General features: G+C 42.9%; 1 protein-coding gene across 2 annotated transcripts in view; it reads right to left on the minus strand.

The window, feature by feature from the left end:
- The window catches only part of LOC112256511 (kinesin-like protein KIF13B), an 88,112-nt gene extending 67,929 nt beyond the window's left edge, over window positions 1-20,183 (minus strand). For both annotated transcript variants that reach the window (XM_042325511.1, XM_024429820.2), the window contains exons 1-3: window positions 19,971-20,183; window positions 19,092-19,440; window positions 12,514-12,607 (exon numbers count right to left, since the gene is read on the minus strand). In XM_042325511.1, the coding sequence (XP_042181445.1) occupies window positions 12,514-12,607; window positions 19,092-19,161 (164 nt within the window). In that variant the 5' untranslated portion in view covers window positions 19,162-19,440; window positions 19,971-20,183. The remainder of the gene's footprint in view (window positions 1-12,513; window positions 12,608-19,091; window positions 19,441-19,970) is intronic.
- Window positions 20,184-20,862: the final 679 nt, after the last annotated feature.

A 20,862-nucleotide genomic window follows, 5' to 3' on the forward strand; every position in this document is an offset into this window, starting at 1 on the left:
CGAGGTTTAGCCTGTGCTACAGCCTACCAGAGGCAAGGGTTAGGGGGGACAAGGCTGGGGAGGGCGAGGAGCACTAGGGAGTGGGGAGGAGGATTGGGTATTTTTTAATTCTCCTTTATTTAACTAGGCAAGTCAGTTAAGAACAAATTCTTATTTACAATGACGTCCTACGTCCAAATACTAACCCAGACGACGCTGGGCCAATTGTGCGCCACCCTACGGGACTCCCAATCACGGCCGGTTATGATACAGCCTGGAATCGAACCAGGTTCTGCAGTGACGCCTCTAGCACAGATGCCGTAGGCTCCCAATGGCGCAGTGTTCTAACTGGGGAGGGGTAAAGAAAGGATAGGGCAGGGTCCAGGGTGAGGGTGAGGAAGCATCAGATAGGGATGAGGATGGTAGACCGGGGAGAAGGGTTAAGGAGGGCTATATGGGGACTGAAGTCAGGAGGGGGGGCTGAGGGGACTCTACTGTACTATTGACCTAAATAGTAATCCCACACCTACCGCAGAGCAGACACATTCTAAATTAATTAATATGCGTGACAAACAACAGAGTGGGGCCCGCCTGTCTTGGGTGGCTGATCATAATACCACTGTAAATAACAAGCAGCAGTCAGGGGTCATGGGTCAATGGACTAGGCCTTTGAGGAGATCATCAACTTTAAAGCTCACCCACTCAGGAGAGGCCAAGCGAGTCAGTGTTTACAATAGTTTCCAAACATTATGCCTAAATTGTGCTTTTAGATTAATCCGACTACATACAATTAAAAAGAGGACTTATGTGAACAATGCTTCCATACGGGGACATCATTGTGTTGGCTAACACATGATTGTGGACTACAGGAAAAGGAGGACCAAGCACGCCCCCACTCTCATCGACGGGGCTGTAGTGGAACAGGTTGAGAGCTTCAAGTTCCTTGGTATCCACATCACCAACAAACTAGAATGGTCCAAACACACCAAGACAGTAGTGAAGAGGGCACGACAAAGCCTATTCCCCCTCAGGAAACTAAAAAGATTTGGCATGGGTCCTGAGATCATCAAAAAGTTCTACAGCTGCAACATCGAGAGCATCCTGACTGGTTGCATCACTGCCTGGTACCACACTCCTGAATAGAGGTTGACCGATTAATCGGAATGGTCGATTAATTAGGGCCGATTACAAGTTTTCATAACAATCGGAAATCGGTATTTTTGGAAACCGATTTGCCGATTAAAAAAAATATAGATATTTTTTTTAGACCTTTATTTAACTAGGCAAGTCAGTTAAAGAACACATTCTTATTTTCAATGACAGCCTAGGAATGGTGGGTTAACTGCCTCGTTCAGGGGCAGAACGACAGATTTTCACCTTGTCAGCTTGGGGGATAACGACCTGCCTCTCTCTCGTTGCACTCCACAAGGAGACTGCCTGTTACGCGAATGCAGTAAGCCAAGGTAAGTTGCTAGCTAGCATTAAACTTGTCTTATAAAAAAACAATCAATCATAATCACTAGTTAACTACACATGGTTGATGATATTACTAGATATAATCTAGCGTGTCCTACGTTGCATATAATCTGACTGAGCATACAAGCAAACAAGTATCTGACTGAGCGGTGGTAGGCAGAAGCAGGCGCGTAAGCATTATTTCAAACAGCACTTTCGTGCGTTTTTCCAGCAGCTCTTCAGTGTGCATCAAGCATTGTGATGTTTATGACTTCAAGCCTAATCAACTCCCGAGATGAGGCTGGTGTAACCGAAGTGAAATGGCTAACTAGTTAGCGCGCGCTAATAGCGTTTCAAACGTCACTCGCTCTGAGCCTTGCAGTGGTTGTTTCCCTTGCTCTGCATGGGTAACGCTGCTTCGATGGTGGCTGTTGTCGTTGTGTTGCTGGTTTGAACCCAGGGAGGAGCGAGGGGAGGGACGGAAGCTATACTGTTACACTGGCAATAATAAAGTGCCTATAAGAACATCCAATAGTCAAAGGTTAATGAAATACAAATGGTATAGAGGGAAATAGTCCTATAATTCCTATAATACCTACAACCTAAAACTTCTTACCTGGGAATATTGAAGAATCATGTTAAAAGGAACCACCAGCTTTCATATGTTCTCATGTTCTGAGCAAGGAACTGAAACGTTAGCTTTCTTACATAGCACATATTGCACTTTTACTTTCTTCTCCAACACTTTGTTTTTGCATTATATAAACCAAATTGAACACGTTTCATTATTTACTTGAGGCTAAATTGATTTTGATGTATTATATTAAGTTAAAATAAGTGTTCATTCAGTATTGTTGTAATTGTCATTATTACAACTAAATAAATAAAAATTGCCAGATGAAATCGGTATCAGCTTTTTTGGCCCTCAAATAATCGGTATCGGCGTTGAAAAATCATAATCGGTCGACCTCTACTCCTGAACAGGTAACCAAATGCTTACCCGGACTATTTGCATTGTGTGCCCCCCCAGCCCCTCTTTTTAAGCTGCTGCTACTGTATGTTTACCATATATGCATAGTCACTTTAACTATACATTCATGTACATACTACCTCAATTGGGCCAACTAACCAGTGCTCCTGCACATTGGCTAACCGGGCTATCTGCATTGTGTCCTGCCACCCATCACCCGCCAAACCCTCTTTTACGCTACTGCTACTCTCTGTTCATCATATATGCATATTCACTTTAACCACATGTACATACTACCTCAATCAGCCTGACTAACCGGTGTCTGTATGTAGCCTTGCTACTTTTATAGCCTCGCTATAGCCTGTCTTTTTACTGTTGTTTTATTTATTTACTTACCTATTGTTCACCTAATACCTTTTTGCACTGTTGGTTAGAGCTTGTCAGTAAGCATTTCACTGTAAGGTCTACACCTGTTGTATTCAGAGCACGTGACAAATAAACTATGATTTGGAATGTTCTGTATTATGTCATGTTTCATGTTTGTTTGGACCCCAGAAAGAGTAGCTGCTACTTTCGCAACAGCTAATAGGGATCCTAATAAAATACCAGAAATACTTCTGGATATTTTTCCATACAGAGCTACGTTTGTCCCATGTGCAATAAACATCTTGTCAATATAATAAGAAGAATGACATCTTAAGAGTTTGAGCCAAGGTCTGACTGAACGAGTAAGCATTGAACTCTGACACTTACGCAAATAATACCTTACGTCACTATGCAAACTACACACACACGCACACACACACACACAATGCAAACTCCAATGCCGGCAGGATATGAGTGAGCCAGCCAGCCATCCACCCAGACAGGTGTTCAACAATAGACAGCCAGCCAATCTTGTTATCAGAACAGAAAGGGAGAGATGATCCTAGAGCAGTGGTGCCAGCACGTCGTCAGCAGCCTGACTGTCACAGAGTCCTTTATGACACGGTGTGCAGCTGGTCGGCCATATTGGATCAACAGTCACCCTCCCATCAGAGGTCCTCTGGCCTCGCTGCTGTGTGTTAGGGCTGGCACGTATTAGGGCTGGCATCGTATAACCGACGGCTATGGATGAAGACCATCATGAAAATAAAATAATCATCAAAAACAGTTTATGCGATATGGACTCTCAACCATTTTCACGTGTGAGTTCCAAATATCTCCAACGGTTGCCCCAGCGTGAATTTCTTTCAGGCACGTGATGTCAGAATGCACTCACTGTTCCAAAACGTGATTGTTATGAAACATGACAGCTAACCCACGCCGCCTTCAAACCAAGGCACACTGCCTGCTAATTATCTATAGGCTGTTTCACATAAGTAGCCCATTTCACTGTTGCAGACAATTTATGTTTGTACATTTTACCCCTTTTTCTCCCAAATTTCGTGATATCCAAGTGGTAGTTAGTCTTGTTTGATCGCTTCAACTCCCGTATGGACTCGGGAGAGGTGAAGATCAAGAGCAATGCGTCCTCCGAAACACATTGCTCACTTAATCCAGAAGCTAGCTGCACCAATTTGTCGGCGGGAACCCCATACAACTGCAGACTGAAGTCAGCGTGCATACACGCGGCCCGCCACAAGTAGTCGCCAGAGGGCGATGGGACAAGGTCATGCCAGCTTGCTAAACCCTCCCCTAACCCGGGCGACACTGGGCCCATTGTGCATCGCCTCATGGGTCTCCCGGTCGCAGCCTGCTGCGACACAGCCTGGGATCGAACCCAGATCTGTAGTGACACCTCAAGCACTGCGATGCAGTGCCTTAGACCGCAGCGCCATTCGGGAGGCCCGGACCATAATATATTTACTGTTTTATTCACATTTTCAAGTACTGGTGACATAATGCATTCCAATTCTTGCATACATTGTAATAGACTCGCGTGTAAAATACTTTTTTGAAGGTTGTAGTGATTATGATGAGCTAATGCAAAGCTATTTGCCGGCTATGTGTAGCTCCATGTTTGTTGATGTCCTACAACGCTTATTGGTTGTCAGACAAAAGAGGTTACAACAAGATATAGTTCACTCGACTGACTTATGGTGCTTTCAAGACAACTGTGAACTCTGTGAACAACTGAAAAATACTAGGTCAAATCATGACGTCAGTGATCTTCAGGATGGAAAGTCGGCCCGAGTTAGAAAGAAGCCAGAGTTCCCGAGTTGGAATTCCAAGTTGGATGACCGTTCAAAATGACTTTTCCCAGTCAGAGTTCGTTTTTCCCCCCCCCCGAGTTCCCAGTTGTCTTGAACGAACTAAAGTCAGAGATATCCCAGTTCCCAGTATTTTTTTGCCAGCTCAGATCCCCCTTTCCAGGGGATTTATTTATATTTAGCGTATAAACTTCTGTGTTTGCCCCCCCATTTATTGATAAATCCCAACATAGTAATATTTCATATCCCACCACGATACCTTCCCCCATTTCTACCCCCCATGGAAAACCTCCCACAAATGAACCCCTCCACAAACGGTTTCATCCATGTCTAGCTTTCACGCTAAGGTTAGTTTAGGCAGTAGGCTTGTATTTGGTGTGATGATCTGTAAGGTGTTAACATTTTATTTGCTTTGTGATTTGTCAAAAACAGTAAATTACTTGTCAAGTCTTGTGCTCCTGTTCTTGTATATACTAACAAGTACTGTGCAGCCGTATTCATTGATCTGGCCAAGGCTTTCGACTCTGTCAATCACCACATCCTCATCGGCAGTCTCGACAGCCTTGGTTTCTCAAATGATTGCCTCGCCTGGTTCACCAACTACTTCTCTGATAGAGTTCAGTGTGTCAAATCGGAGGGTCTGCTGTCCGGACCTCTGGCAGTCTCTATGGGGGTGCCACAGGGTTCAATTCTTGGACCGACTCTCTTCTCTGTATACATCAATGATGTCGCTCTTGCTGCTGGTGAGTCTCTGATCCACCTCTACGCAGACGACACCATTCTGTATGCTTCTGGCCCTTCCTTGGACACTGTGTTAACAACCCTCCAGGCAAGCTTCAATGCCATACAACTCTCCTTCCGTGGCCTCCAATTGCTCTTAAATACAAGTAAAACTAAATGCATGCTCTTCAACCAATCGCTGCCTGCACCTGCCCGCCTGTCCAGCATCACTACTCTGGACGGCTCTGACTTAGAATACGTGGACAACTACAAATACCTAGGTGTCTGGTTAGACTGTAAACTCTCCTTCCAGACCCACATCAAACATCTCCAATCCAAAGTTAAATAGGAAGCCAATTCTAGATTTCGCAACAAAGCATCCTTCACTCATGCTGCCAAACATACCCTTGTAAAACTGACCATCCTACCAATCCTTGACTTCGGCGATGTCATTTACAAAATAGCCTCCAATACCCTACTCAACAGATTGGATGCAGTCTATCACAGTGCAATCCGTTTTGTCACCAAAGCCCCATATACTACCCACCATTGTGACCTGTACGCTCTCGGTGGCTGGCCCTCGCTTCATACTCGTCGCTAAACCCACTGGCTCCATGTCATCTACAAGACCCTGCTAGGTAAAGTCCCCCCTTATCTCAGCTCGCTGGTCACCATAGCATCTCCCACCTGTAGCACACGCTCCAGCAGGTATATCTCTCTAGTCACCCCCAAAACCAATTCTTTCTTTGGCCGCCTCTCCTTCCAGTTCTCTGCTGCAAATGACTGGAACTAACTACAAAAATCTCTGAAACTGGAAACACTTATCTCCCTCACTAGCTTTAAGCACCAACTGTCAGAGCAGCTCACAGATTACTGCACCTGTACATAGCCCACCTATAATTTAACCCAAACAACTACCTCTTTCCCTACTCTATGTATTTTATTTATTTATTTTGCTCCTTTGCAACACATTATTTTTATTTCTACTTTGCACATTCTTCCACTGCAAATCTACCATTCCAGTGTTTTACTTGCTATATTGTATTTACTTTGCCACCATGGCCTTTTTTTGCCTTTACCTCCCTTATCTCACCTAATTTGCTCACATCGTATATAGACTTGTTTATACTGTATTATTGACTGTATGTTTGTTTTACTCCATGTGTAACTCTGTGTCATTGTATGTGTCAAACTGCTTTGCTTTATCTTGGCCAAGTCGCAATTGTAAATGAGAACTTGTTCTCAACTTGCCTACCTGGTTAAATAAAGGTGAAATAAAATAAATAAATGAGTACGTTGATGATTTGTAATATGCTGAAAAGTGGCTAAGTTCATATTGGCGCAGCCATGTTTGACTTTGATTATTTGCATCTTAGAGTGAATGGCATTCTGGGATTAGGGAGTTTTCACCAAGTCAAACAAACATACAAATATGGCTGCCATCAAAGAATTCAGCTGCTGTTTGCTTAGCTGACACGCATCTCTTTTCTAAACAATATTACATTTAAGATGGCGCCGACAGAGAGGGCTGCCTCGCTTCTAGTTCTTAGGAAACTTTGCAGAATGTTTTCTTTTCTTACATTGTTAGCCAAGAACATTGTGTTATTAGATACAGCCGGGAAGAACTATTGGATATCAGAGCGGCGGTATAAGACTTTCCCGAAGCACATCCTTTGTTCGCACCACCCAGGGCAATGGAACGGATTCCAGAGGCCAACCCAAAACAACACCGGCGGAAAAGAGGGAATCAGAGCGGTCTTCTAGTCCTAGGCGCACACACCACCCACCGCTTCCGAGTATATTACTCGATAGTGTTCAGTCCCTGGATAACAAAGTTAACGAGATCAGAGCAAGGGTTTCTTTCCAGAGAGACATCAGGGATTGTAACATACTCCGTTTCATGGAAACATGGCTCTCTCGGGACATACTGTCGGAGTCAGTCCAGCCATCTGGATTCTCAGTTCATCGCGCCGACAGGAATAAACATCTCTCCGGGAAGAAGGGCGAGGGTGTGTTTCATAATTTACCACTCATTGTGTAATTGTGATAACATATAGGAACTCAAGTCTCTTTTTTTTCCGCCCAACCTAGAATACCTCAAATCAAATGCCGACCGTATTTGCATTTGTGGGTTCGATTACAGGCTCAAAATAGCTAGAAACAAATAACTTTCTTCTGAAACTCATCAGTCATCAATGTCTACACTGTATTTCTGATTAATTTGATGTTATTTCAATGGACAAAAAAAAAGTGCTTTTCTTTCAAAAACAAGGACATTTCTAAGTGACCCCAAACTTTTGAACGGTAGTGTATATACACATACACACACAATGCATTCAGAAAGTATTCAGAACCCTTGACTTTTTCCACATTGTTACTTTACAGCCTTATTCTAAAATTGATTAAATTGTTCCACCCCCACCTCAAATCAACACCCCATAATGACAAAGCAAAAACACATGTATACATTTTTGCAGATTTGCTAAAAATAAAAAAACACAGAAATTGCATTCACATAAGTACTCAGACCCTTTACTCAGTACTTTGTAGAAGAACCACTGGCAGCGATTACAGCCTTGAGTATGACGCTACAAGCTTGGCACACCCTTATTTGGGGAGTTTCTCCCATTCCTCTCTGCAAATCCTCTCAAGTGCTGTCAGGTTGGATGGGGAGTGTCGCTGCGCAGCTATTTTCAGGTCTATCCAGAGATGTATGATCGGGTTCAAGTCTGGGGTCTGGCTGGGCCACTCAAGGACATTCAGAGACTTGTCCTGAAGCCACTCCTGCATTGTCTTGGCTGTGTGCTTAGGGTCATTGTCCTTCTGGAAGGTGAACCTTCGCTCCAGTCAGAGGTTCTGAGCGCTCTGGAGCAGGTCTTTACCAATGATCTCTCTGTACTTTGCTCCGTTCATCTTTCCCTGAATCCTGACTAGTCTCCCAGTCCCTGCCGCTGAACATCCCCCAGCATGATGCTGCCACCACCACCATGCTTCACTGTAGGGATGGTGCCAGGTTTCCTCCAGACATGACGCTTGGCATTCAGGCCAAAGAGTTCAATATTGGTTTAATCAGACCAGAGAATCTTGTTTCTCATGGTCTAAGAGTCTTTAGGGCCCTTTTAGCAAAGATGAAGCGGGCTGTCATGTGCTTTTTACTGACGAATGGCTTCCTTCTGGCCACTATCAGAAAACCCTGATTGGTGGAGTGCTGCAGAGATGGTTGTCCTTTGGGAAGGTCCTCCCAAGCTCTGTCAGGTTATAGGGTATTGTGTTTAGATTGATGAGGAAAAAATGAATTAACACATTTTAGAATAAAGCTGTAATGTAACAAGATGTGGAAAAAGGGGTCTGACTACTCCGAATGCACTGTATATATTTCAATCATTGGGGGGGGCTATTCAAAATGGTTATTACAGAGACCTGTCATTTGGCTGGCCAATTACAGTCATCCAAAATTCAATGACCGTCACAGCACTAGTGTGTGTGTGGCCAGTGTGCATGTATGGTGGTCTTCATCTATTGAAGGTTGTTGAAGGTAGTGCTAGATAGGCAGTCCTTGTACGGTCTGAGCGTGGCCAGTTTGTCTCAATGGAGGTGGAGCACAGTCAGTTCCAGCCAGGGACATTCAGGGAGTGTCAATGTACTGTAGGCCTATTGAACATTCATTAGACAGGCCCTATCTGACATTATCATTTTCCACTCATGAATCATGATACAGCAGATCAGCCAACACAGAAGGTCCAACATGCATCGACACGACAGAGGGCTATCCCTGATTCTAACTGTCGCTAGAGGAAAGAACACATAGGGAGAACAAACCAAAACCGGCCATTAAACTTTAACAAGACACGGGAGCAGAGACAAAACATTAGCAGTTCAGCGTCCCACATATACACACACATTCGATAAAATCACATTTTCAAGTTGCAATATGCAGAAATCGCTAAGCCATTTCCTGGTTGCTAAAACTCAAAAAGTTTGCCTAATTTAAGTTTGACAAAACAAGCAATAGGGTAAATAATTATTGCACCATCTAAACCGCTGTCAAATGTATTTTCTGCTGTTTGAAGCTGTTGTACAAAATTGAAAGTAAAAGATGCAAAAACAAAACTTAATGAGAAGCATAGAAACACTGCACATAGAATAGATCTACCGCTTCTTAGACTTCCTTTTAATTAGACTAACAGATCTGTAAGTAACATTTCTATGTGAATTTGGTCAAGACACCCAAAAAGGTACATTTTATTTAACCAGGAAAAGCCCATTGAGAACCAGAGCCTCTATTTTAAGGGAGACCTGGCCAAGGCAGCAGAAACAATCAATACATTACAGAATTAAAAAATATACAATTTAACATTTTTTTTTTTACATTTACACTCCTCTGTTACAGTCTCCAATCAACATTGTTAATTCATTCAGTGGCACTAACATATGTAGATAAAGCATGGGATGTAGACTATTCCATGCCTCTGGTGCACAAAATGAGAAAACAGTCTTGCCTAATACTATACATTGCATTCAGAAAGTAAGTGACTTTTTCCACATTTTCTTAAGTTACAGCCTTATTCTAAAATTGATTCAATAATCTACACAATTCCCCCATCATGACAAAGCAAACAGGTTAAGAAAAAAAGTATTCAGACCCTTTGCTGAGACTCTAAATTGAGCTCAAGTGCATCCTGTTTACATTGATCATCCTTTAGATGTTTCTACAACTTGGTTGGAGTCCACCTGTTGTAAATTCAATTGATTGGAAATTATTTGGAAAAGGCACACACCTGTCTATATAAAAGGTCCAACAGCTGACAGTGCATGTCAGAGCAAAAACCAAAACCATGAGTTCGAAGGAATTGTCCTTAGAGCTCTGAGACAGGATTGTGTCGAGGCACAGATCTGGAAAAGGTGAAATTGCAAACATTTCTAAACCTGCTTTTGCTTTGTCATTATTGTGTGTAGATTGATGAGGGAAAAAAACAATCCATTTTAAAATCAGGCTGTAACTTAACAAAATATGTAAAAGGTCAAGGGGTCTGAATACACTGTAAATGTCCTGGGGACTTTAAGTAGCAATCACCTAGCAGACCGAATATGGTAACTGCTGATGGTGAAGGAGACTAGAATACAGATGTAGAGGGAGTTTACCCAAAATGACTTTGTAGATGAACACATACGAATGTAGTATTCTGCGCATATAAAGTGAGGTCCAAACCACCATTTGGTACAAGGTGCAATGGTGGGTGAGTGACTTGGCATTTGTAATCCAGCGCAAGCATGCATGATAAACAGAGTCCAGTCTCTGTAAGACAGAAGAGGCTGCTTCCATATACACAACAAGTCACCATAGTCAGCTTTAACAGAAAAACAATGACATTTGATGTTCTAAGTACACAACCATGCTTAAACCACATCAAGGGCCCACTTTTGAGGTCTGGGAAAAATCTAAGTTTTCATTTTTGGGTGTAGATACGCTTTAATTTAAGTGGCACCAGCAACTTGTTTGGTTAGCAGCATTTCTGTAGCACGCATATGATTGCAGAGTTTGCTAAACAATTGCCACTGGATTGATGCAAATTATCACAATGATATTCTGCCAGGTAGGCATAGGCTATTTTGTAGTTAACATTTAATTGAGAAGATTTTGGGGAAAGCCTTTCCATCTACCAGCAGACGGTTGTCGTTACCATCATTGCTAACGATTACACAAAGTGGTAGACCAACGCTGGTAATTACCGTGCCTTTGCTTCAGAAAGTTGAAAGTTCAGAAAGGGAAATACAAATCAACGACACACTTTCTTCATGTCTTTCGATCATCTTGGGCAAAATAATATATTTAGTTGATTTCCTACTTAATTCAATACATTTTTGAATACTGTTGAATTCCGTTGGGCCGCCCGAGTGGCGCAGAGGTCTAAGGCACTGCCGTGCTAGCTGTGCCACTAGAGATTCTGGCTTCAAGTCCAGGCTCTGTCGCAGCCAGCCGCGACCGAGAGTCCCATGGGGCGGCGCACAATTGGCCCAGCGTCGTCCGGGTTAGGGGAGGGTTTGGCCGGCAGGGATGTCCTTGTCCCATCGCACACTAGCGACACCTGTGGCGGGCCGAGCGCAGTGCACGCTGACATGGTCGCCAGGTGTACAGTGTTTCTTCGGACATATTGGTGCGGCTGGGTTAAGTGGGCATTGTGCCAAGAAGCAGTGCGGCTTGATTGGGTTGTGTTTCGGGGGACGCACGGCTCTCGACCTTCACCTCTCCCAAGTCCGTACAGGAGTTGAGGCGATTAGACAATTGGAAACCACAAAATTAGGGAGAAAAAGGGGTAGGGGGAAAAAAATGTATTAAAAAAAACAATTATGTCTGGATTCCGAGCCCCCCCCCCACCCCCAAAGATAAACTAGGTAAAACACTGGGCAGTCATGTGAACTCGTGCCATTGGAGGCATCTGGGGCCCTGGGAGTCTGTAGAGGCTCTATGGGAGTGAGCGAGGAGGGCCTCTACTCCATTCATCTCTTCATCCCAGCAGCAGGTCCCACAACACGAACCCAGCTCCACCATTAAAGTGTCTGCAGTGTGAGGGCAGCAGCCAGCTCCATCTTTCTCCTCCCAGTTTAAAACCTTGTCCACCCACCAACGCTCACACCATTGTCATCCAAGGGAAAATAAAGGGAAATAAAGAAAAGAGGCAGAGAAAGAGAAAAATGATAGCGCTTCCCTTGTTTACCCCCATAAAAGTCAGCCGAGGATCTTTACTGCCGACAGATGCTAAAGCAAACATGTTTTTTCTCCCTCTTTTCTTTTTCCTCATTCCCTAGCTTCTCCAAATGTAATGGGGTTCCATGATCTCAAGGCGTTGACCCCGCCGTGACCTGCCCCTGCATTGTCGGGGCAACGGAAGGGTTGAGATAAAGAGAGGAAGTCAGCCGGAGGAGAGTTATGCTCCAACACACGGAAGGATGAGGAGAGGAGCAGCAGGCAGCCTGGGCTGTCTACTGGCATACACACACAGACACACACTCTCTCCACACAAACAAACACAGACTGTTCAACCCCCCACCCAAATCATTGTTCACTCAGCAGGTGACAGACTGTCGACACGCAAACACAGTCATGCGACATTCTCCAAATCCCCTTACTGGACTCAAACTCTTTCAACAGCTGAAACAGATTCCCATGGGCACACACAGAAACACACACACACCAACCTGGAGTCTCCCTTGCCCAGGTTTCCACCACCTGGGTGAAGGATGGTCTGGTTGCCTTCCATATCCACAATACATTTTGTGTTCAGGTCCTTTTCTGTGAGAGGGAGAGATGAAATAGAAAAGGTTCAGAACAACTTCCAGGTGTAGGGTGGGTACATAATCATGGGACTAGAAAGGAGAATATCTGTACACTGTTTAACCTGCACCAGGCCAAGACAGAGTTTAATGCAGCCACATTACATCAACATGGTCAACTTTGAAAGCATTTAAGTAGTGTGAAGACCGAGATGCACATTTGGGAATGTATAACATAGGGTTCTGCCAAGAAAAATAAGCTTTTGTTAAGTGATTGGTGGGTACTGGGTAGGCATCGGCCCAGGCTTGTTGCCTTTCATCTTGGAGGGGAGCTGTAACTCAATTGATAACTGTAGAACAAAGGGTCTAAAACTATTAGTCCTCCTCACACAAATGCCCTCATCACGTGACTTGGGACACTGACTCAATCACACTTTGACCCTGGCCCTCTGGTTCCAAACCATGACTTAAAACTTGGCCTCGGAGACAACAGCTATCACTCACACAACTCAGGTTTGGCCAATGCAAGAAAGAGAGAAATGGCCAAGCAATGCTGGTCCAAATGGCTCAGTACTACTTATTAGATTGGACATACTGCTGACTATGGCAAAAAAAACAAGGTTGTTCGATCAATTCCTGCAAGGGTCACACAAAGGCTACTAATGGATAATGTAGCAGGCCTATATTGCATTAAGTCACATAGTGATTCACATTCACTGTAAACATGTCTGATGAATGATCATGTAAATGTTACTTTATCGAAACTGGAAAGTGAGAACTTATTTTTTATCCATCATAGAAAACCCATTAAATATAATTTCTTGAATTCCAAAACTGCTCTGTGGGCACAATGGGTGTGCCATTATTTTTGGCTGCCCTGTTAGTTAGCACATTGTAGCTAGTGCAGCCCAGCACTGCCATATGGAAGCCTAATAATAGCAGCATTAATTATTGGGCTCTCCATCTGTACTGCTGGCCTAAATGTGGGCTCATCCCCTTTCCATACTGTCAGTTTGCTCATTTCAAAATTGTGCTAAGGAACAACACACTTCAACAGTATTATGATTTAGCCTAGATTTCCTCTGTACTTACTGTACTGTGTCTAGAAAATTATTCCTCACTGACTGCATTCTTATAGATGTTGTTATTATTATTAACCAAACAACCAGTTCATTATTTTCAAAACCCTGTGTTTGCTCTTGACCCTTGGGGTCCAATATTCACAATTCCTCACATTTTTAGCATCGACAGGAATACACACAAACAAAGAGGCCAGTTGACATGACAAACTCACACAGACACCCAAACAAAACATTCACTACTTGGCCATGTAAACAAACACACACATTCAATTCCAAACACATCCATGAAACTGTAAGTGTGTCCAGAGGAAAGGCTAGTGCGGCATTATGTTCATTAGGACACACAATGGAAAAGGTTATAAAACCTTGAGTGTTTCTATTGGACACGTCCCGATAGTAGTCCCTCACAGTTTGTCCATTTTCTTCCATTGCTTCCTACTGAACATGATCCATGGCCATGTCAATGCAAACTGCATATAGTTTTTTTTTTGCATAGGGGAGTTGCATGGAGAGGTAGCACTACCCTATGGGGCACAGAGGGGGTGGGAGGGACCTTCGGGTGAGTGACTCCGGCTGGCTGCAACTCTTCTCCCTCAGAGGAAGCACGGGCTTCCTCCCTCTTCCCTTCCTCCCTCCATCCTTCCCCCTCATGCACTGGTGACCAGTAACCACCGAAGCAAAGAGGTAAAGAATGTGTATACTTGTTGGGGTCAAATTGGGTTTAAGAGTCAGTGCTGGTAGGAAGGAATCCAAAGACTTAGGCTTCAGTCAAATCCCAAATAACAAGACGTGATCTTGAGTGCCTTGCCAGTGTCACAGCCCCGTGTTTCCCTGAACCGAGTCACTGAGCGTCTTTATTGAGCACACTGGTGGGTGTGTGTGTGTCATCATCATCATCATCACACTGGTTTGAGCGCCAATACACCGTTATCACGGTCACTGGTATGGGTCAACCAGTTCGCCTGTTGTGTGTGTGTGAGTAAGCTCCAGCAGCCTCGCATACCAGTCTGGCAGTACAGATCAGTGTGTGGTCATACACCTGCTAATGTTCTGACCAGTTGACTATTCTGTGACTTTCGGTAATAGCATTTGATCTGCTTTTTCTCAAAGGAAATGAACAGAGGAAAAAAGATATACATCTTATGTGAAATGCAACGGAGAAGTGACGGTAATATCCTAGTATTCTCTCGCCTTTCATCAGATTCTTTCCAGTACCAGCTCATTTTCCATTGGCAAATTAGCTTTCTTCCATGCGGTAAGTGAAACAGCACCGGGCTTAGTTGGTGGTACAATAGGCATGACATCAATCTGGAAATGGAAAGGCAGTGTATATGATGTGACTGGGTTGGAGCCGATGGGGTCGTTCTTCGAAGACCTGGCCTCCCACCAGTAACTCCTCTACGGCCATGAGAACATGGTCAGTTATGCAACGCTAGCAAATAGTCCTTTCAGACTGACTCCCTTCCTGCCTTTGTCCAGCACAGCCAGAACAGCTCTGAGTCTGACTAGTGCTGAGCGATTAACCAAAACGTTGTTTTATATCCTAAAAAGAAAACTACATTGACGGCGTAGGATGAATTACTTGAATTCCATGTAGTTTTTTTTGTGAACCCAATGTGCCGTTTCTCTAGAGGGAAATCAAATCATTCTTGAGAGGAATCAAGTCAAGAACTATGTGGGACGCTGGGCTGAAGGGAGTTTGTAGTTTTCATTAAGCAAATATTGAACCTAGTTCAGTGCCTGTTCTTTCTGGCTCGTATAGATGGATACACTTTTACAACTGCTACGTTAGACACACACAGACCGCATGCGAAAGGAATGTACACAACACAACAAGAGTGAATGATTGAGACAGTTTGTGAAAGTTTGCCTTATCTACTTTAAAGAACTTGTAAAATGATTGTCAGACAGCTCTGCAGCTCTAAAGGCTAGCCTAGCTAAATAGGATGACTGTAAACAGTACAGTATGGGGAGCACAAAGACAACGTTATGGCTGTCTGGCTACTACTGCCTGAGCAGAGATGCGATGATGACTTTAAGGAATGAAAAATAACAAAGTAATCAAACAATGTAATCAAATAAAAAAACTATGTAATATACACAACTGAAATATTTTCTCATAGTAATTTTCCATTTTTCTATTGACATCAATGGAATATTTTCAATGTTTTAGCAATTGAATGTTCACTACTTATTTCATAATAGATTTAATGTTTTAAATTATCGAAAACTGAAAGAAAAAAATATATAATTTTGTAAAAAAATCTAACCAAAACAACCTTCTTAAAAAAAACACTAAATCGCTTGGCACATAAATATGAGCCCTTGTCATAATGCATTTGAGATGTCAGTAACTTAGAAATCAAATGTACAGTTACATCAACAGTGTGAAGCAGAAATGTAAGTTGTGTTCTGATTTGTGGTTATTAACAATTGTATTACAGTGTATCTTCAAAGGAGAAACTTCAGTCTAGGGTCTGTTTTGGTGGGAATCCAATTAAATTTGCAGACAGTAGGCTACTAATCAAAATGGACAAGGATAGGTGTAGTGCAGGATATAACAGTGTCAAGTGGATACTGCCTGCCCTGGGCTTGTTTCATTGCATGATTGGAGGATACGCGAGAAAGAGCGCTGGTAAAATTCTGTCTTGTGACCGATTTCTACGCTCTGTGAGAAGGAACACGTGACATGGCCCGCTACATTGTAGCTAGACTCTGTATTTTCCACCTCTGTAGACTCTCGTACTTGCAGACATGTTCTCCCGTGGCTAAATTCGACTGGGGGCACACGGCTAAAATATCCTTTCTTCCCTCCAAGCGGCATTCATTGCCAGCATTATAATTGACCGAATCATTTGAGTGTGCGCAAAGATTCATTAAACGAGAGGCATGTCACTGCACTCATTACTGCTGCTTATGTTATGAAAGGGAGACTACACTTGTTCAGGCCAATCACAGCGTTTAACACTAAATCCATAACTTCTTGAATAGGCAGCTCGTGTGTGTATTATAGGTCAGGAATATTTTCAAATTCATGCTATCCCACCCAATAGTCTGGCCTGATCAAGCAAAATGCCAATGGATGTTGTTGGCTGTTGAATTCATCAAGCAAAAGTCATCTCTAGACATCTCTAATATACAGTATCAGTCAAAAGTTTGGACACACCTACTCACTCAAGGGTTTTTCTTTATTCTTGCTATTTTCTACATTGCAGAATAATAGTGAAGACAAACTATGAATAACACATATGGAATCATGTAGTAACCAAAAAAAAGTGTAAACAAATCTAACCATATTTTAGACTTGAGATTCTTCAAAGTAGCCACCATTTGCCTCAGCTTAGCCCACTCTTGGCATTCTCTCAACCAGCTTCACCTGGAATGGTTTTCCTATAGTCTTGAAGCAGTTCTCACACATGCTGAACACTTGTAGGCTGCTTTTCCTTCACTCTGCGATCCAACTCATCCCAAACCATCTCAATTGCGTTGAGGTCAGGTGATTGTGGCCAGGTCATCTAATGCAGCACTCCATCACTCAGCCTAGAGGTGTGTTGGGTCATTGTCTTGTTGAAAAACAAATTATAGTCCCACTAAACCAAACCAGATGGGATGGCGTATTGCTGCAGAATGCTGTGGTAGCAATGCTGGTTAAGGGTGCTTTGAATTCTAAATAAATCACTGACAGTGTCAACAGTAAATCACCCCCACACCTCCTCCATGCTTCACGGTGGGAACCACACATGCAGAGATCCGTTCACCTACTCTGCGTCTCACAAAGACACGTCGGTTGGAACCAAACATCTCAAATTTGGACTCATCGGACCAAAGGACAGATTTCCACCGGTCGAATGTTCATTGCTCGTGTTTCTTGGCCCAAGCCAGTCTTCTTATAGGTGTCTTTTAGTAGTGGTTTCTGTGCAGTAATTCAACCATGAAGGCCTGATTCACACATCCTCTGAACAGTTGATATTTAGATGCTTTACCTAGCAAAGTAACAGCCTTATCTCAGCTCACTGGTCACCATAGCAGCACCCACCCATAGCACGCGCTCCAGTAGGTATATCTTACTGGTCACCCTCAAAGCCAATTCCTCCTTTGGCCGCATTTCCTTTCAGTTCTCTGCTGCCAACGACTGGAACAAACTGCAAAAAAAAAAAATCACTGAAGCTGGAGACTCATATCTCCCTCACTAGCTTTAAGCACCAGCTGTCAGAGTAGTTCACAGATCCCTGCACCTGTACATAGCCCACCTGTAAATAGCCCATCCAACTACCTCATCCCCATACTGTATTTATCTTGCTCCTTTGCACCCCAGTATCTCTACTTGCACATCTATCACTCCAGTGTATAATTGCTATATTGTAAATACTTCGCCACCATGGCCGATTTATTGCCTTACTTCCCTGATATTACCTCATTTGCACACACTGTATATAGACTTTTCCTACTGTATGTTTGTTTATTCCATGTGAAACTGTGTTGTTGTGTGTCAAACTGCTTTGCTTTATCTTGGCCAGGTCGCAGTTGTAAATGAGAACTTGTTCTCAACTAGCCTACCTGGTTAAATAAAGGTGAAATAAAAATAAATGATCTCTGTGAAGCATTTATTTGGGCTACAATTTCTGAGGCTGGGAATTCTAAGGAACTTATCCTCGGCAGCAGAGGTAACTCTGGGTTTTACTTCCCTGTGGTGGTCCTCATGAGAGCCAGTTTCATCATAGCGCTTGATGGTTTTTGCGACTGCACTTGAAGAAACGTTCAAAGTTCTTGACATTTTCCGTATTGACTGACCTTCATGTCTTAAAGTAATGATGGACTGTTTCTCTTTGCTTATTTGAGCTGTTCATGCCATAATATGGCCTTGGTCTTTTACCAAATAGGGCTATCTTCTGTATACCAACCCTACCTTGTCACAACACAACGGATTGGCTCAAATGCATTAAGGAAAGAAAAATGTACTTTTAACAAGGCTTTTAACAGGGCACACCTGTTAATTGAAAAGCATTCCAGGTGACTACCTCATGTAGCTGGTTGAGAGAATGCCAGGAGTGTGCAAAGCTGTCACCAAGGCAAAGGGTGGCTACTTTGAAGAATCTCAAAAATAATATATAGTTTGATTTGTTTTTAACCTTTTTTGGTTACTACATGATTCCATGTGATATATCATAGCGCTGATGTCTACAATGTAGAAAATAGTTAAGAAATAAAAAACCCTGGAATGAGTAGATATGTCCAAACTTGGTACTGTATGTTCATGAAAACATAGATAATAATGCGTTTACTACAGACACTGCCATGGCAGGCAAGGGTCTGGGCTTTGATTCACTAAGAGGTTATCGATTAGACCCGTTTCACAGCAACTGAGCCGAGTGTCAAGCTTCGTGTCATCAATTTAACGATAACCCAGCTAATGCTACTTACCTCTCCTGTTCATAGGACGAACACGGACTGCGACCTTCACGTTCGAGTCGTTCAGACTGGTGTCGCCCATTGTCAGACGGACAGACAGTGCGTCTGTCTCGGTGATAAATTAGAGGCGCTCTCCGGATGATAATAATGATGCCCAATGGACTCTTGTGGAAGAATCATCCAGAATCCTTGATATGTGCTGCTAGCTGCCTGGTCAGCCAGCTAGCTTTAAGGGTTCGTCCTAAAACATGGCATTTTCCATCATTGCACAATGTCTTGCTGGGAGGAAAATTCTCTCTCCTTCAACAAATCTTCAATAAACAGCTATCCTCCAGTTACTGTATGTCCCGAGGGGTTTGAGCTGTAAAATACAACCCAGAAAATGCATCAATACATGCTGCAAAACAAGCAAGAAATCTGTTTAGCATCACACTGGACCCATTTGATAGTCTTCGCAAAACAAGACTAGAGAGGACAAACGTTAACTTAGTGTGCTAACATAACGGTTGTTTTTATGATGCATACATGCATTTGGCATTCACCTATTATTAGCATTTAAGACTCAGCTCAACAATATCAATTAATAGTTCGTGAATTGGCAATGGAGTCAAATAAATGGAATAGTCGAAGCCACCTTGGAGTTGAGCTAACCTAGCTAAATATCATTAGCTAGCTAAGACTATTTTCTGTATTCAAACAAATGACAGCAAACATTGATTAAAGGGCACGCCCAACAAGCACACATCACATAATTTAAAGTGTAAACCAACCACGATAGTTTAAATAAGCAAATAACCTATTTGCTTTGCGACCAAACCCCTTGCCTTGCATTGGCTGACAAAATTAGCTAGCTAACGGGCTGGGTCTAGGGGACTCAACTTCGTGACTTACAAGAAAGTGCGGGGGCTCAATCTACCGACTAACGACGCTGCTCCGTGTTTTAAAATCCAATCTTCGGAATGGTGCTGTGTGGTTTCAATTTCGTATATCTTGACCAAATGTTCCACCTGTTCGGCGAACAACTCCCCGTCAGCACAGTGTTCCGTTAATTCTGTTCTCGAGCTCTCAAACTGGGATAACCTCGTGCACGCCCTTTCCGGCAGGGAAGGTCGGGAGCAAATTATATTACGCTTGACCGAAGTTCCACTGCCATAACGTTGCAGAGAAATGTTTTTTTGTTGTTGTTGTTCGAAAACAGTCAAGTCATGATTTATCTATTACTTGAAACAATGTAACTGTTTATCTTACGTGAAATACATTATATTTCAAAGTGCAACGTTGAGAATCTAGCACATTGTAGAAAGTAAGGCAGAAAGAGTCCTTCGCCATAATAGTAAGGTCAAACACATCAAAACGTTGTGTTTACAGTACAAGCGTCGCACAGGCACAATGGATTTGAAAAACATCACTGCTGTTCACACGTCTAAAAATTATAGTGCGAGGAAGATTTAGCCTGGTCTCATAGGCTAGACGTAACATAGTAAACGTAAATCCGGGAAACTCAAATTAGTATGATTACAGTATGTTATGTTTGGTATGGTTACATCAGACAGAAGGTCACGTAAAGTAAAGATTCACCTATTTTGAATGTTTTATTGTTTTATGCATCTCTGAGCGATGTTCTATCTATAGCCTGGGTCAATTCATGTTTTCATGTGTATCTGAGATATTGGCATTCAGTATGATGCAGCACTGAGATAAAGCCGCTCTCACTACACTGGAAGTTAATAGGAATATTAATTTTATATCAAGAAAATGTCTATCATATATGTCCAATTTAAAA

This window comes from Oncorhynchus tshawytscha, linkage group LG08, assembly GCF_018296145.1.
Source record: "Oncorhynchus tshawytscha isolate Ot180627B linkage group LG08, Otsh_v2.0, whole genome shotgun sequence".
In the NCBI taxonomy this organism is placed as follows: Eukaryota; Metazoa; Chordata; class Actinopteri; order Salmoniformes; family Salmonidae; genus Oncorhynchus; species Oncorhynchus tshawytscha.